At 34.5% G+C, this 19,571-nt stretch overlaps 1 protein-coding gene across 4 annotated transcripts in view; it reads right to left on the bottom strand.

The window, feature by feature from the left end:
* The window catches only part of LOC150097387 (spectrin beta chain-like), a 795,721-nt gene that overhangs the window by 357,226 nt on the left and 418,924 nt on the right, over nucleotides 1-19,571 (bottom strand). For all 4 annotated transcript variants that reach the window (XM_090407783.1, XM_090407784.1, XM_090407785.1 and 1 more), the window contains exon 23: nucleotides 6,716-6,991. In XM_090407783.1, coding sequence (XP_090263909.1) covers nucleotides 6,716-6,991 — 276 coding nt within the window. The remainder of the gene's footprint in view (nucleotides 1-6,715; nucleotides 6,992-19,571) is intronic.

Below are 19,571 nucleotides of genomic sequence, written 5' to 3'. Positions count from 1 at the left end.
ACTAGAGACCGCAGATATGAGAGTCCTGAGAAAGATTAGGGGCGTGAACAGATGACATCAATGGTAATATCATATTAAAAATGAGGATATTAGGAAAGAACTTGACATTGTCAGCATCCAGGAATGTGTTAGCAGAGCTAATTTCAGGTGGTATGGTCACTTAAACAGAATGGGCGAGGAAAGATTAGCCAAACAAGTGTTCTCTGCCAGGTTGGCAGGAAAAAGACCCAGAGGAAGACCAAGATATAGGTGGATTGATACAGTAAAAAGTGCCTTAGAAGATAGATATATGAATATAAGATCTGACAATTTTGTAGCTTTGACAGGTAACAGACTGATTTGACAGAAAATTGTAGGCAGGAAGTTAGTAATGATGTAAATTTTAAATGTAGTACTATCATATCCTGTACATTTCTTGAGGGTAAATGTCAGGAATTTGATGAATAAGAGGGCATCCTGGTTTTCTTTTTCTTAACGGCTTGTACTTTACGGCTGGTTTTGGTAATCTGTCTATTTTCATTCATTGAACGTGTTCAATCCATTTATGTCTATATTTTTTTAATTTTTTCCATTATTGATTCTTGGTTTAATTCTTTCATAATTTCTTCGTTTCTTTGTGATCAAATAGAGTATACTTTGCAGTTTTTCTCATAAACTTCATTTTAGTTGTTTTTAATCTTTGTTTGTCTTTTTGTTTTATTGTCCAGATTTCACTTCTATACAATAAGACTGGCAGGGCTAATGTACTGTATACTTTTAGTCTGGCTTGTTTTTTTAACTAGGTTTGATATAAATATAGAGTTAATTACACCTGTCATTTTTAAATATTTTGCAATTTTTAGGTTTATATATTTTTCATTTTCATGTGTAATCATACAGCCTAGGTAGTTAAATGAATTCACCTGTTCTATAATATTGTATTTACTGTTTTAGTTCTTATTGGTTCTTGTCTTTTAATGGCCATAGTTTTTGATTTTTCTGTTGATATTATCATTCCATAATCTTTGGCTATCTCATTTAGATTTAAAATAGCTTTCTGTAAATTATCTTCAGAATTTGTAATTATTATTTGGTCATTGGCAAAATGGAAAGTGTTGACGTTCACAGTGGGAGAAAGTTTAATACCTTAATGGAAATTTTTATTCCATTTAGGTAGATATAAAAAGAGTTGCTGAGAGTAGACATCCTTTTCGGACTCCTTGATTTATCTCTCTCGTATATGATAGCTCACGATTTAATCTTATTTGAATTTGATTATTTTCATATATATTTATGATAGCTTTTAGAATATTATTTAGTATTTGTTTTTCTTTTAATATGTTAAATAAAATGCTTCTTTTAACTTTATCAAATGCTTTTTCGAAGTCAATAAATGTAATATGTGTTTCTAAATTGTATTCTCTTTTTTTCTCTATTATTAATTTTAGGCAAAAGGCCAGGTCTACACATAATCGTCCTTTACTAAATCCATTCTGTACTTCTAAAATAAAGTTTTTGGAATATTTCATTAGTTTGCTATTTAAAATTCTGCTATATATTTTGTAACAGGAATTTAGTATACTTATACCTTTATAGTTTTTAGGGTCATCTCTACTGCCATTTTTAAAGATAGGAATCACAATTGCTTTTTTCCATTCTATTGGGAGGTTACCAGTGGAATAGATATTATTTAAAAATAATAGGAGTCTTTCTTTGAACCTTGGTCCTGCATATTTATATAGTTCTGAACCTAGCATATCTTCCCCAGGTGATTTTCCATTTCTTGTTTCTTTCAGGCTGATTTCTAATTCTTCTTTAGTTATTTCCTTTTAATCATCATCAAATTCCTGCCATTTACCCTCAAGGGGGGGGGTACAGGTGGTATGGTCACTTAAACAGAATGGGAGAGGAAAGATTAGCAAACCAAGTGTTTTCTGCCAGGTTGGCAGGGAAAAATTTACATCATTACTAACTTCCTATCTACAATTTTCCTCCAAATCAGCCTATTACTTGTCAAGACTCCAATATTATTAGATCTTATATTTCTATCATCTAAGGCACTTTGTACCTTATCAATCCACCTATATCCTGGTGTTCCTCTGGGTCATTTCCCTGCCAACATGGCAGAAAACACTTGTTTTTCTAATCTTTCCTCTCCCATTCTGTTTAAGTGACCATACCACCTGAGATTAGCTCTGCTAACGCATTCCTGGATGCTGACGATGTCAAGTTCTTTCCTAATATCCTTGTTTTTAATATGATATTGCCATTGATGTCATCTGTTCACACCTCTAATCTTTCTCAGGAATCTCATATCTGCGGCCTCTAGTCTTTGGTCAAGTGTTTTACTTCTGACCCAGCTCTCAGATCCATAAGTTAAAACTGGTTTGAACACTGTCCTTTTGATTTTCATTAAATGTTTGCCAGTTATCTTTTTTTAAAATATTTATCTTTCCAGAATTCTGTGTTGAAATTTGGCAGAAAAACAAGTAAAGTAAAGAATTTTACATTAAGATAGGCACTGGACAAAAGTGTCAGTATTTTAAAACATCTATTTTAAAAACAAGGGGTACAAATTATACAAATGGGTTTAAAAGGGGTACATAAGTGGAAAAAAGGCTGGGAACCACTGTACTAATAGATTAGATGTTCAACTAATCTATGAAATCTGCAACAGTTTTTTCTTTATTTGGATGTTTTTATACAACACTTCATTCAAACCCTGGTAACTGATGCAGTAATGACTTGTACACTGAACTTAATATTGAGCAGTTAAAAAGACCACAGGAAAATTTGTTTATAAAAAAGAATGCTGTTGACCTGCTATAGAAGACAATTATAACAAACTCACCCACTATAATGAAAATTACATAGGCACAATTCTATTTTACAGATTAATTCACTAAATAAAAGTAATTACAAGTTTTGTTAAAGCAGATGAGTTTGTCATAGTAGATAAGTGTTATATTGGTGTCTGCTACAGCAGGTCAACTGTGTTTCTTAATCCAATGAAAACAAAACATTAAATATTAAATGAACTGTAACTATTTTTCTTGACTGAGCAATCTTTCTTTGTTAAAATTCCAATGTCACTACAAATTACAGCAGGTCAGTAGAAACTGAGAGGTGGATTTATGGAGATTTGAGCTTATATACATAACTTCAATTTGAATTTATGTGATTAACAAAATTTGGAAAAATCTCAGCAAACTGGTGAGCAAAAATCAGCTAATCTAATGACCCATCCCCCACGCAATGATTGTGTGATCTGCCTAACATTCAACCTCTTTTTATTTTATTTTTTTTTTTTTTAAGCTTGTCATGCAGATCTTACATTGAATACAGCATTCATGGATTTCATTTGTAATTTTATTTTAATAGTATTTCATAGAAATTTAATTAAAAGGGGCATATAATTATGTACATTTAATAAAATTATCAGTGTAAATGAATTATTAATAGACTATTAGTGTAAATTAATAATAATGTGTTCATCATAAAAATTATTTTATTCTAACTACCATGTTAGAGTAAAACTTCAGTTTCACATAAACCAAAATATTTACTTGACATTTCGACCTTCACATTGAGATCATCATCTGGAGTATACACAGTATACATATATACAAAGAAACAAGCTGCATTACAATCTACATGGTATGCTTTGGTTACAAAAATAAATTAAGCTAGAGTGAGCAACATGCTCACACAAAAGTTATTCATATAAATATATATATAAATTAAAATAAAACAGTATAGATGGTGGCCAATAAAAGCTGAAAAAATTGTATAGAGTCCTAACGTCAGGGTGTGCTGGAAAACTTGAAGAACTAAGTGGGTTGAATGTGTGCCATCCAAATTCTTGGGATTTTTATGCCACAATTATTGCTAAGATTAGCTTAATCAAAATTTCATAGGCTTCTTTAAATTTCCATTCCTATGAAGTTTTTGTATGATGTCAAGAACATGTACTCTTCCAATCAATTTAGTGTATAGGTGTTAAGACTGTGATCTGAGAGGCCTGCTTCATCAAAATTGTTTTGGTGAAGTAGGCCTCTCACAGATCACAAGTGGCATTAAGATTAGGTGTAAAATTCAATTAATTTTTTCTGATAATCCTTTAATGTAGGGGATAGTTATGGTTTTACTGTAATCTATATTATATGAATTTTTTTAAGAAGTTTACTGATAGTATTTTTGCTATAGCCATCATTTATAAATGTATTGCTAATAATTTGTAATTCTTGTTTAAGAGCTTGTTCATTAAGGCAAATTGTTATAGCTCTGTTTTTGAGGGTTTTAATGATTCCAAGTTTTTGGGAGGATGGTGATAGGAGTTAGCATGTATATATTTGCCAGTATGTATAGACTTGCTGTAAACACTGAATAACAGACTGCCTAAGGGAAGACGTGTGACCAGTGTATCCAGGAAAGAAAGCGAGTTCTGATTTTTAATTTCAATAGTAATTATATGCACTCATTGTTTTCAGGCGGCTAAGGAAAGTGTTTAATTTGGCAGCTGTGTGACCAGATAACAAAAAAATGTCCTCAACGTATATAAGCCAAACTGTAAGTTTTAAAGTAATGGAATCTAGAGCACTTTGCTCAAAAGCTTCCATATAAAAGTTATCAAATGGGGGTGTGAGCTCATAGCCATATCTTCTTTTTTGTAGGTAAAAATTATTTTGCCACATGAAGTAAAGTAACTGGAATGTAGCATGTGGGCAAAGAGGGATGGATCAATGTCAGGCAGAAATTTCTGTTCTATAAGAGAAGAATTGTGTCACTGATTGGGACATTTGTGAAAAGGGCAGAAAGGTCAAATCTGAGTGATAAATCATCTTTGTGGAGTATTATGTTTTTAATTTTGTTTATGAAGTGTTGTGTGTTCTTTATATAGAAGGGGTGGGTGACCTACCAATTTCTTGAGTGTTGGCACTAAATTTTGGCTAGGTGATAATTTAGGCTGCCTATACCCTCAACTATCAACCAAAGTGGAATGTTATGTTTGTGGGCCTTGGGAACAACACATTCTGGGAGAACAGGTGTAATGGGGTAATAATTTTTTTAACAGTGTCTGATGGCCAAGAATTGATAAGGCTTAAGTAATTTCACAGTTTTATTCTTAATCCTGTTAGTCAGATTATAGTTTGGAAGATAAGTGTTGCTATTGGAGACTAGTTAATTCTGATAAATGTAAGTTGATCTGTTATCTGGCCACCAAACACCTTCCTCAGTTACCTGAACAAACAACATGAGCACATAAAATTTACTCCTGAAATTGAAAATCAGAACTTGCTTCCTTTCCTAGATACACTGGTCACACATCTTCCCTCATGCAGTCTATCCTTCACTGTTTACCACAGCCCAACACATAGCAGCCAATATATACATGCTAACTCATATCACCACCCTTCGGAAAAACTTGGAATCATTAACACCCTCAAAAACAGAGCTATAACAATTTGCTCTAATGAACAAGCTCTTAAACAAGAATTACAAATTATTAGCAATACATCTTTTTTATGTTAATGACCTTGTTTAAAAAAGCCTCACTGAAGCTGTTAGACAAGAAGGCAGTTCTGATACAATGTATTTCCAGTGTTAATAATATCTCAGCAGAGGTCACAGAACAAGATTTAATAGTGCTCAACTTTTGGGTAGGATGGCAGTGTGACTTACAGATACAAAGTAAAACTGAAGCTCTCACTGGCTGATGAAGTACAAAGGAAGTAACTGAGTTTCCTTTTTAATTTCAAGAGCAAACTGTATGTGTGGATAAACACTGCTGATCATTAGGAGAGATTCTACAAATTAATTTGTGAAGATAGGAGAAGATGACTACCCACAGCAGTCATTTTACAAATTTTAATCTTCTAGTAAAATTTGTTCTAAAAAAGTGAAATAGTCCAAGTGGATGATAAAATCGAAGAGACGAAAACTATCTGTGCAAAAGTATTGTTGGAGTAACTAATTTTCATCATCATGTAATCGACATTAATGATAACAAAGACAATATTAAGAATGATTAAGAGGTCATGTGAGCAAAGTTTTGAGATTTTTTCTCCCTTTAAAATGGAGACTGTACATGATAAGGATATGGGCTTACCTATGAAACATGTTAGTAAATCAGATACTTTGTAACAAGGCAAACCTTAGTAGCTGAAAGGTAGTAATGGGTTAGCTGCTTTATGAATTTTCAGACACTATACAATCTAAGAGAGTAGGCCACAATAGTATTCAAATTTCTTTTTGGTTTCTTCATTCCAAATGGTAAGTCATCAATTATTTGTTTAGTCTATTAAATGTATTAGAAGGTGGATCACCGCAATCAGAAAGAGGGCGATACCATTAAAGTTTGTTTTACAATATTATTTTCTATCTTGAATCAAAATTGCTGTACCCTTATCAGTCTGAGTAACAAATCCAGTGAAAGCTTGCTGCATTGACCCAATCTGAAAAGATCTGATGGGCTTAATTAAGTTCCAGATAAAACAGATTAGTGATGGAGGTTTCTTATAGAGAAATTGCACTGCTTCAAAATTAACTTTAATTCATATACTTAATTTTTAATTTAAATGTCTATTTACATTTTATTTAATCAATTTATATATTTGATATCAATTTATATATTGAACATCAACTAGTATCTTTAGCATTATATAATACATGTGAGTTCTAAAATCTACAAGAAGATTAAAAGATAAGATTTAAAAAAGACACAATGTGGCCATACCTCTCTGAGAAACATATACTGTGGGTCAGTCTGATCTTGTGTTACTTTCTCACCATACTCCATCATACTGTTATAATCTTCAGTATAATTATCAATTTCCTCTCTTATTTGCTGATGCTGACTAAGCAACTTCTCTGCTTCAGCAAGATTTGATGGAATGTCTTCAGAAGCAACATCTGTTTGAGTCTTTGTAAGCCACATCTGGAAATGATCCAAGTCACGAAGAAAACGATGGAGGTCGCCAGCTTCTTCTAGTTTGGCATCACGATCTTTGAGCTAATACAAAAGAGAAAAATTCTTGCACATCACAAACCGTCAACAAAACCTGTTTTTTTTTGTTTTTTTTTTTGGTGAAGTATAATTAAATAAACACTGAATACAATATAAAATCATTATCAATAGATAATGCTCTCAGAGAAGATAAAAAAAAACAACTTAAAACCACAAAAAAATGAAATTAGCATTTTTTTTCTTAAAAATGTGAACAATTTTGTTCAGTATTAAGTCTATTGAACACTCTTATGCAACAGTCCTGAAAATATCTAGAGATCAGCTGGGTTGGTTGATTGATTTGTTGTTTTATGGTACAGGCACAGCATAGGTCATACTGCACCAGGATAGGTTACAGAAGTACACAGGAAATATTAGGTATTATTAATCTCCATTTGACTATTTCCTAACAGTCAAATGGAGATAGTCAAATCAGGAAATAGTCAAAAGGAGATAAACCAGTAAATAAGATAAAATGTATGCACAAAGTGTGAAGTATCCATATGTATTAATAAACAGATATCTACACTAAGTACTAATAAGCAGTTATAAGGAGCGATAAAATAAAGTAGATATAAAAAATAGGGTATCTATACCTTAAAAGTATTAATAAATACTTCTCTATACAAGGTATTAATCAACACCTACATATATAAGATACTAAAAAAGTTATAAGAATATAAATTAAGGATATGCTAACCACTCAGCCAGCCTGGCTGGCCGAGTGGTTAGCATATCTGCTCTCCAGCAGAAAGGCTGCGGGTTCGAAACCCATTGTGGGTATGGATGTTTGTGATTGTCTTTGGAAATACTAGTGGTGGTGGTCAGTGGTAGATGGTGTTGGTGTAGTTGTGGTCAGTTGGCAGATTGAGTGGCGGAGACAGAGTCGTAGAGCAGATGCCCTCCCTCAATGAGTCTTTGGACTCACTGGAGCTGTCTAATAATAATAATAACAATAAATGATTAAACAAAATGTATATACAGGTTTAGTATCTACAATATGGTATCTAAATATAAAAATTTATAATCAAATGTGACTGAATAAATTAATTCTTTTTAAGAATTTAAAAATGCCATCTAATTTGTCCAAGTCTGGTAACATCTGCCTGAGAGAATAGAGCTCAGTCAGATAAGAAAAATATCACTCCTCTCTTATCTGAAGTGCTGGCACTCCACCAGAATATGACAATAGTAAGACAGGTGTTGCATTTCTCACACATAGGTGGGTCATCAGCCCTCAGTAAATAAGAGTGTGTAAAATTACTGTGACCTATGCAGAACCTAGCAGAGAACAAATTCCTCTGTTCGAACTCTGTGAAGCCTAGACTATCATAACTTAATTTCATGTTTCATTTTGTAGAACTTATTAATCTCTCTGTTCCAAGATAGCTACCACTGGGATAGGAGTTTTTGTCTGATATCTGCCGATAATCTGTGTATAGTATAGGCAGATGATGCTGGATGTTTAAGAAACAAGCTACCATAACTGTTGCAGTATCTGCAGCCTTGTTTCCCTTAATCCCAACATGGCTTGAAATTCAACATAAGCAAACAACAGTGCAGCTTCTGTAACTGAAAGAAGTGTTCAATTCAAAAGAGTACCGGATGTTGCTGTAGCTCTACACTTATTATTGCATAGAAGAACTTTGTGTGTCTGAATATATTATGCACCTTTGGAAGCGATGAAATCTAATGTATTTTAATGCAAACTCTATCGCATACAGCTCTGCTGTAATGTTGCTACACTGCAGTGGGGTCTGTGTGGATATAACAGTGTCTGGAAAGACAGCAGAATATCCCACTAGGTCCTCTAATTTTTACCCATCTCTCGGAGCCACAAAATCAGTGTTCAGTTCTATGAGCTTTGAAGAGCTGCTGATAGATGACAGGATGAGCGAAATTTCTGGTAGCTTGCTGAAAGAAAAGCTAAATGCTGGCAAGTAAGATTGCCTGCTAGAAGTGAAATTGACAGTGTCTGAGCTATGTTATCTTGCCACAATTTCAAGAGCTTTTAGGAGAGTTTTCATCTGCAAAATCAAAAGGTTTTATGGCAGTCTGTGAAGTGTTGTAGAGATTCTTGACAATCAGAGATTCAATTCTGATGGCTTGCTGGTGAATAGGGTTTAGCCAGTACAGTGTACTCTCCCTGGCTGAAGTATTGCCTTATGACCCATAATCAAGTTTTGATCTTATCAGTGCTCTGTTCAATCGAAGCATAGAACATCTAATGGGTAGAAGATAGGGAGCATAGAATGTTCATTGCTTTATGGCACTTGTCATTTAACTCAGCACTTCCCAAACTGTGGGCCGCGGCCCCCTTGGGGGCTGTAGGTTTTGTTGAGGGGGCAGTGAAATAATGAAAACAAATTTAAAATCTTTTAAGACTAAGTAGATTTTTTTTATCTTAAAAGAAACGTATTTAATTTTTATTATTTATTATTTCTTTTTGATATTTTTTATATTTTAATGGGAAAAAATTACAAATTGTTGCGGGTTCACAAATTTTGCTTCTGCGTATTTCTGCGCTTAATGAATATTAGTAAATATATGCTTATTCATATAAGTTTCATTTCAAAGCCGAAATCTAAGAATTGCAGTTTCAAAAATTTTACCTGATATTGACTTTTTGTGTAGCAATACTGAAACACATCCATCACATTAAATTATTAAACTTCTTTTATGTTTTTAATTCTTTCTTTATTTCTAATAACTTATGTTTCATGCGGTTGTACTGCAAATGTACAATAACAATATATCTATCTATATAAAAATATGAGATAATGTGCCATGTCAAATGTGTATGTAAAATGCTAAAAATATAATATTTGAATTTGAATTTTGCAGTATTCGCTGTGTATGTTTTGTATTGAATATAAATACAATAAATATTTTAATAATATATGTCTATATTACGATTTTTTTCGAGGGGGGGGGGGGCGTGAAATAATTTAATTTTTCCAAAGGGGGGCCTGAAATCCAGAAGTTTGGGAAGCACTGATTTAACTGACATATATGAGGGAGGAAAGTGAGTTTACTATCAAATATCAGTCCCAAGAACTTGGCTTGTGGATAATCTTGATGAAGACTCTGCCTGCAGCAGAAATGCACACAAACTGTCTTCTGCTGAGAAAATGTAAATACAGAAATACACTTTTATTAATACAGACCAGTATTTTACAAATAAACATTTATTAAAACCTACCAGTTTCGCCAGCAAACTGTCTGGGCTTTTTCAAGGTATTACGGAGATATGAAAGTAAATGCAAATTAATTTGCATTTACTTTCATATCTCCGTAATACCTTGAAAAAGCCCAGACAGTTTGCTGGCGAAACTGGTAGGTTTTAATAAATGTTTATTTGTAAAATACTGGTCTGTATTAATAAAAGTGTATTTCTATCTATAAAAACGACCAAAAATGTATACCTTGAAAATGTAAATACATTTGATAGAGCCCATTTTGAGGGATAGTCAATGTCTTGCTACAGCTGTGATTCTGTGACTTTCGTATCACATGAATGATAGATGGTAATATCTTCCACATATATGGCATTACTTACTGCTGGAGGAAGTTGTTCTGTTATTGAGTTGACCTTGATTGCAAAAAGTGTGATACTTAGAACAGAACCTCGTAGGACTCCCTTCTCTTGATTATATGGGCAGGAGAGGGCAGTATCCACCTGGACTTGGAAGATTTGGTTGGATAACAAGTTTTTGATAAAAAGAGGGAGATTTTCAAATGATAAATTGAGGGAGAAGTCTGAAATTATGTATATCTTTCAATATTCCAAATCTCCAAGCAGTGTCATATGCTTTTTCCATATCTAAAAAAACTGATACTAGATGTTCATGTTTTAGAAAAGTATCTCTAATGGATGCCTCCAGCCAGACAAGATGATCAGTGGTAAAGTGATATTTTCAGAAGTCAGATTGTGTTCTGGATAAAAGGTTGTTTCTGCTCCAGAAATCATAAAAGACAAGAGTTAACAATTCATTCCAGAATCTTGCATAAGCAGCTGGTCAGTGCAATCAGATGGTATTTATTTGTGAATTTTGGATCCTAATGACACCACACACACACACACATGAAAGGTCCCAAGACCTATAACACAACAGTGTCATATGCAGGCAAGTGATTAAGGAGAAAGTAGTAATTGTTAACATGCTTAAGAAGTTAGGGTTGTTGGAGAAAACAGTATGAGGAGGGCAGATTATTACAGAGGTGGATGCAGTGGTGTAGCTAGAGCTTTTGCTGCCCGGGCGGTCCATGAGTTTGCCATCCCTCTCAATACACACCAAAAATACTATAAAACAGTCAAAACAACGTATAGGGAAATAAATTCTAATTGCAGGAGTAGGTTTCTGTGGATTAGCAGTTCATAAGAAAGATTCTGGTAATTGGACCACATGTTTATTAAGATGAATAACAATAAAAAACAAACCCAACAAGTTTCGTAAGTCGTTTGACTTACATCTTCAGGGGTCAAAGGTAACTAAAAGTTTAAACACAAGAAATGAGAAATTACTCAAAATAGTTCATTCTATGCAGTTGTGGCCGTCTAACTGTTCATTAAATTAAATATCCGAATGCAGATTCAGTGCAATGCTAAGTTTGAAACAATGCTGGATGCTGTCACGTTCTGTTGTTTACGTTCAAGTTGTCCGAGGTCTAACTTGGGTATATTTTTTATCAATGCTAACCAAACTTGGTGTAGAATTAGGCCGGGTTTTTGTTGCATTGTGTTGGAATTCTCAGCATGCTTGCAGCATCTTTAAATTTCCTTATGTAACAATTTTTTTCAATGTAAGAAATGTTTGTTTTTTTTGCCAGAGTACATTATGGCCAGTGGAAGTTATATGGTATGCTAGGCCTGATTTGTGTTCTCTTCTTTTTTGCATGTCTTTTTGGTGTTCGTTCATGCGAATTTCCCCTTATCTTCCCGTCTGGCCTACGTGTTAAATTTTTGAATGTCTGAAGGTCCTATGCATATATCCTTTACTTTCTCAATAATTTACTTTCTCTGCAATCAAAACACCCATTAGTTCCAAGAATATATGGTGTACCACAATAAATTTGAAACAGTATTGTTTCAAACTTAGCATTGCACTGAATCTGCATTCGGATATTTAATTTAATGAACAGTTAGATGGCCACAAATGCATAGAATGAACTATTTTGAGTAATTTCTCATTTCTTGTGTTTAAACTTTTAGTTACCTTTGACCTCTGAAGATGCAAGTCAAATGACTTATGAAACTTGTCGGGTTTGGTTTTAAATGTTATTTATCTTAATAAACATGTGGTCTAATTACCGGAATCTTTCTTATGAAATTAAAACACTGGTGATTTTTTAAATAAAACTTTAATTCCAACATTCTAAAATGTTATTTTTCTTGCTTTTTTGTTTGTAAAATCGTTGATGACATTGTCAAAGTCTATTTCATCACTCAGTTGCTGTTCTATAGAGTATGGCAAGATTTCGTAAACGAAATTCTTACTGTAGATCTTAGGTAATTCTTAATCAATTTTAATTTAGAAAAACTCCTCTCACAACTAGCAACACTTACAGCAATTGTCAGGAAAATTCGCAATAGTATTACAATATTTGGAACTGAGTTCTTGAGACTACATTTCAGAATAAACTCCAAAAGTTCAAGGGGACCGTCTTTCCACGTCTCTGTTTCGTCTTGCGTAGCAGCAAACAGAGATAAAACTCTGAAGTCTTTTTCTCTCAACGAGGAACCCTGCTTATTAATGTCATCGTGATCATGATTTAGTTGACATTCGTATTTACCATTTAAAAGATTCAATGGAGTAAGGAACAGGGCCTACTCTAGAAATTTGTCACCCCCGTGCAATAGCATATTTTGCCGCCCCTTCCCTTTTAAAAAAAACTCTTTTAATGACGTTTTAAAGCCATGATGTTAAGCTAGTCTTCAACATGCCTGATTGTAAATTCTAAATAGTAGCATTAGCTAATGAAAATTCATAAGTTAATGAAAAATGATGATAACATATATATATATATATATATATATATATTTTTTTTTTTTTTTTTTTTTTTTTTTTTTTTTTTTTTTTTTTTTTTACAGAAAGAGAGAGACAATTAACTCTTTAATGGTGGAATTTCGTTCTGAAAATGTGCATCTGCATGGGTAATTAAAATCAAGCGAAGATGAGTGTACTCGTCAAATGCAGAGTAAATGCAATTTTGCCATCTCAAAAAACTTGTCGTCCCATGCAAATGCACGTGTTGCACCGTCGGTAGAGCATGCCTAGCAAGGAAGGCATAATTTTCAGCAAGAAGATGAAGCTGTTGAAATGACATGGTGATTTCTTGGATCACTCCAAGTGAAAAAAAAAAAAAACAATTCTCTCCTCAACTCAGTTTCGTATTATAATTCAGTATCTCATGATTCTTCACCTGCCATCAGTTTCTTCTTTCTACACCGACGATCCATGACTATCCACAGATCATTACAAACGTCTTTGGCATAAGCTACTGAATTGTTAACTAGTTCATCCCTATTTTCAGTTAAAAATACTTTTAAAGCCTCGAGTTTTATGTCACATTGATGAAAAACAAAAATGCATTTTTGCAAATGTGCTGACTGTGGTGACACTATTGAGACGCAGCTGACGCGGTATAGGCAATAAACAAATAAAGCAATCGCTGTGCCATGTATTTTATTGTTTTATTTTTAAGAATTTCAATTATAGTGTAATAGGAAATGTAACCGTTTTGTTATATTTATATTTTATTTATTTTAGTTGTAAGTATAGTTGTTAAAATTAATTATTAAGTAATAAAAATTACTAAGTTAGCATAAATAAAAAAAATCGTTGAAAAATAAAATTGTGTCTCATGTGAAAACTCCCAAAAAAAAAGTGCCGCTCAGGGCAGACAACCCCCTTCCGCATCCCCCCTCCCCAGCTAAGCCACTGTGTGGATGGAATGAAGGGAGATGAGAAGTTTTTTCAGTATGTTTGGAGTTAGACAGTGTCCTGTGGCTACTATATAATTAGAAGGTGGAGGAATGGAAGTGGTCATTTCAGCAGAGAAACACCCATGAAAGAACCTACAAAGAAGGCATAATGTGGAAAGAGTACCTAAAAGAAAGTGACTGAAGGGAGTATGAGATGGGTTACCTATTAAGTGAATTGTCCTCTTCAGCATATCATCAGGAATTCTTAGGGAAATTCTGAGACTTAATAAAGTGTTAGAGCAGGAGAGAAGTAATTTTTTGAATGAAAAACAAATATAAAGTAGTTTAGAGGCTAAGGAGGCTACTGATGTCATATGTTTATGCAGGACAATTAGGATATGACAGTCAGCACAAGAAGAAACTGACCTTGAAAAGAATGTGAACGGTATCAAAAATAAGCTTGAATGAAGTTGGATCTTTCTTGCAGGTAAACACAGGACTGATTTAAAAAGCAATGAAATCCATCAATCTGTCTTCACACCACTTGACAATGGTAAGGAGATCAGTATTTAAGTCACTGATTATGGAACATCTTGAGGCTTTGACATCTGAGTACTACAGAGTTTCTTGAATGAAATGAGGAAAGGAAAGTACTATCATCAGCAAAACTGTGAATAGGATTTGAAGTTAGAGAGAGAAGATCAATGATGTAAAGGAGGAAGAGCATGGGTGAGAGTATAGTGCCCTAGGATACTCCAGCATTGATAAAGACATATGATGAGAGGAAGTCATCCACTATGACATGTAGCAAACATCCAGAGATGAAGCTGACAATCCAATCATAAAAAGTAGGAGGCAGATCATGAGGCAGCTTGTTCAGAAGGCCTTAATGCCCAGACACAGTAATGTCTTTGAGATAGCGAGCAACCACATGGGTTTCTCCAAATCTTTCCATGGTGTATAAAGGTGGGTAAGATTAGCGAGGAGGTCTGGTGTAGAATGAGAATGGCAACATAATCAATACTGGTAACCACTAATTAACTGATGGATCTCCAAATGAAGAAGCTAGTTGTTGTTGACCTTCTCCATCACTCTTGAGAGTACTGAGATGAGAGTAATGGAATAATAAGTTTGGTGGCTGACTTTCATTTTTTTTAGGTATAAGCTAGATAAAAGCTTGCTTCCATGTTGTTGGGTAGATGCCAGATAAATATGACAGCTTATATATGTAATACAGGATGTGTGTTAATTCTGGAGTATAAGTTCTGAGCACTACTGGTGGAATACCATCTAGACGAGGAGATTTATTAGTATTGAGATTAATCAGGATTTTTCTTATGAAAGAACCAAGGAGGCTTACAATAAACAATGTGTGGTGGAGGAGATTATTGGCCTTGGTTGTCTAAACAAGAGTTGGGGAAAAAGACATACCTTATCCTTGGGTAATGTTACCATGGTACCAACAGGATGGGAGAGAGGTGGGGAAAAAAAAGAAAAAAAAACACATAGCAAGGGACCAGAAGGCAAGCTTATTGCATTTCCTAAGAATGGAATTGTTGGAACCTTTATTTTACACCTGTTAGGGGCTGTAGTGTATGTAAGCTGTTCTTCCTGATTTAAACCACTGAACATATGCTATGTATTTATATGCAAAGGCAATTTTTTTTTTTTTTTATGGAAACAAAGCTTGGATGAGGGTTGAGGGTTTGCAGTGGAGTGGGGAATGAAGGGTCTTATTCTAGTGAGGATTATTTTAATTATTAATTCAGTGCAGATAATGGACTAGGACAGTGAAAACAGTAATGGAAAAGAGATCTACAAATTCTGTAAAAGTTCATTCCAGTTGGCACCATTGTAGCATCTGAGGCTGAGACTGAGCCACTAACCTTTTAACCACTAACAGAGAGAAATGTGGGAGTGATGATGGACAGTGTTTAGAGGATACATTGCTAAAATTGAAAGAGCATCACAAAGGATTATGGCAATAATCATGAGGGCATTGACATGCAGAAGCAAAATTTTAGGTTACAATTTCCTTGTATGATCAATAAGGTATTGATTGATCGACTGCATATGGACTACTGTAACCTGCACATTTGGTTGCCTGGTTTTAATCAAGGATGAGGATGTACTGGAAAGATCTATGGAATGTTGAATATGAGTAAAGATTGAGAAAATGCAACTTTGAGAAAGTTGTGAATAGGAGACAGGACACAACTAAGACATACAAGTTAGTAAGAGATTGTTACCAGATTAATGTGCAGGAGATTTTTCATAGAGTAGAAGTAGACAAGAGTAAAATAAGAGGTCATTCCTGGGATGGTGTATAAAGGAAGGTGTGAACAGGGGACTGAGAAGTGGGTTCTTTGCATGGAGAGTGGAATGCATTGCATGAACCTGTGGTGAGTGCAGAAATTGTAAATGGATTTAAGGTACCGTTCAATCAACTCTTTGCATGAGAGAGAGAAGAGTGTGCACATCCTCCAATAATTCCTTTAACATTATGGAGGTGCAATGATAATAGCATGCTATATAAATTTATTCAGATAGCTCTCTGCCATATCAGATTATCATATTGCCTATTTCCATATGTAATTTGCAATCTTTTCTAAAAACTGTGCATAAATAACTGAAATATTTTATTTGTTCTGTAAGTTCTCCATACAGGATGCAACTGCAGTTCTCTGCAAATTTTCACACATTTAATATTTTTATTGCTGATTTTCATAACCAATTTATTACAATGTTGTTGCTATTCAATTAAGAGATTTCCAGAGACGTTCAGTGATTTATTTAGGAGTATATGATCTATATCAGTGACAGCTCGTGGCTTGAAATCGTGGGGGTGCTGCAACATTCGAAATATACATACACACTGTAAGTACAGTGTATATGTGTTTGGATAAAATATCAAAATTATGGGGGTGCTTAAGGGTCAAAGCTGTATAACTGAGAGGAGACCTCCACATAGTCTTTAAAGGAATGTGGAGAACCGACCAGGGCTTCTGACCAAATGTCCAATCCTCACCTTGGTGCACCCTGTTGGGTATCTACCTGGATACCGAACGAACGAGGATGGGCTGCAAATTTGGGATTTAGCCGACCAAATTGTATTCTTATTGGATTAAACCAATATACAAATGATGGTACAACATGACAAAATTTCATGCCGGCTGGGGCGTCGCCCGGTTAAACAAGGCCCGGTTGTTTTTGCCAGGGAACCAGGGCAAAGCGAACAGCCAGCTACTGGAACTAATCTGAAAACACACCCCAACAAAACATCACCAGAGTTTAAGATCAGTACTGTCAACATAAGAAGCCTGAATGGCAAAGAAATGGAGCTAGCTAAAGAATTAGATAAGTACCAGATCGACATAATAGGGGTGACTGAAACAAAAAAGACAAAATCTGGTGAGATCTATCTGAGCAATAAATACAAGATGTTATATTCAGGCAATGACAATAATGGAAAAGAAGGAGTAGCCTTAGTATTCAACACAAAATACGAGGCTAATCTTCTTGAATGGCAGGCAGTCTCAAGTAGAGTGATGTGGACAAATATGAGAATGGGGGAATTGGACAATGAGACTTATTTGTGCGTTCTACTAAGGTAGAAGTGGAGAAATTTTTTGAGGCTTTAGAGAAAGCAACTGACAGAATGAAAAATGAAAAGTTGGTCCTTGTTGGGGATCTAAATAGCAGAGTAGAAAATGACTGTCACACATACAAAAATATTGTGGGAAAATTTGGAGAAAAGAGCAAAGCTAATAATAATGGCAAATACCTGTTGGATTTCTGCTCAGGACATGGACTGGTTATTACTAACACCATGTTCCAACATAAAAATGTGCACAAATTCACATGGAGAGAAGAGGCTAGGAATAAGAAAAGTCTCATTGACTATGTTACTGTTGATAGTGATGTCTTCTTCCTGGTGCAGGACACCAGAGTGTACAGAGGATTTGAAATTGGAAGTGATCACTATTTAGTCTTGAGCAGAATAAAATTTAATTTAATATTGAAAAGAACATGTAGGAAAGTTTTAAAGCGAATAAAAGTTAAGCAGTTCTCAGATGTAAACTGTAGACTAAAATACACAAAGATTATTGAAGAAAAAATAAAAGAGTTTGAGAACAGGAACCAAACCTTGGAGATTCAGTGTCAAGCCTTGAAGAAAACCCTAATTGATTCAGCCAGAGAGGCATGTGGTGAGGTTGTCTTCAAGGATAGAAAAATCAGAACTCCCTGTTTGACACAGGAAGTTAAGAGGGTGAAGGAAAAGAAGAAAGCATATCAAAAGATCCTGGCAAATAAGTCAGCTTGTGCTCTTAGGGAATATAGAAACAAATGTAAGAAAGCGAAACACTGTGTAAAACTAGCTAAACAAAAGTCATGGGAGGACTTTGGCAAGAACACAGAAAATAAATATCAAGAAGGTGGTAAGATATTCTGGAGGTTGTTGAAGAAGCTTAAAAATGGAGGAAAGAGTGCTGTAAATGGAATTAGAGATGATAAAGGTGACATGAAAACAGGAGAAAAGGATATCCTTGAAGTATGGAGTAATTAAAAGTTTATTTTTCACTAGGTAGACTATAATAAATTTAGTTTAATCCTTTATCCCAGTGAGAGCAAACAAAGTTTGCACCTGGAAATATCTTCAAGACTGAATATAGTGCTGTAATATTTTACCTGGATAAGTAGTACAACACCAGGCAACTCGTAGCAAAGGTGGAGCAAGCTACCAACACTCCTATTCCAGTATCTCCCATAATGCAAAACACGTCTCCTTGTGGATATGTATACTGTTATGCATTAAGGGATTAAAAAAAAAAAAAGGTGGCAAACCTTTTAGCAACTCCAATATGTAAAGATGACCTTGTTACTGCCTGGTATCTCCAACTCTGGGATTGGCTCCCATTGAAGAGACCTCAATAAAGATCGAAACTAGTCTGGGTAGTGGCCAATCCCTTAATGCATAACAGTATACATATCCACAAGGAGATGTGTTTTGCATTATGGGAGATACTGGGATAGGAGTGTTGGTAGCTTGCTCCACGTTTGCTACGAGTTGCTTGGTGTTGTACTGCTTAATCAAGTAAGATAGTACAACACTATATTCAGTCCTGATGATATTTTCAGGTGCAAACTTTGTTTGCTCTCACTGGGATAAAGGATCAAACTAAATTTATTATGGAGTAATTACTCCTACAATACATATCCATACTTGAAGTAGAAAAAGTCATCAAAGGCTTAAAATGTGGAAAGGCAGCAGGAGTAGATGATATTCGACCAGAAATGCTGAAGTATGGTGGTATAAAAGTCTTACAGGGGCTGCACTGTATAGTTCAGAAAGCCTGGACAGAGGGATGAATTCCCGATGATTGGAGTAGAGCATTAATAGTACCAATATATAAAAAAAGGAAATAAAACTGAATGTGAGAATTACATAGGTATTTCCCTACTGAGTGTTCCTGGCAAGATCTATGCAAGTATACTTGAAGCTGGATTCAGGCCAAATAGAGGCTGTCAGGATCAGATCTCCACTTTACGACAAATAGTTGAGAAAGCATGGGAATATAACAAAGATCTGTATTTAAGTTTTGTTGATCTGGAAAAGGCATACGACAAGGTGCCGAGAGAGAAGCAATTCAATACGCTACA

This window comes from Typopeltis vanoorti, chromosome 17 (assembly GCF_054136105.1).
Source record: "Typopeltis vanoorti isolate ZY-2024b chromosome 17, IOZ_Tvanoo_1.0, whole genome shotgun sequence".
NCBI classification, from domain to species: Eukaryota; Metazoa; Arthropoda; class Arachnida; order Uropygi; family Thelyphonidae; genus Typopeltis; species Typopeltis vanoorti.
This window is presented reverse-complemented; position numbering and strand designations above follow the sequence as displayed.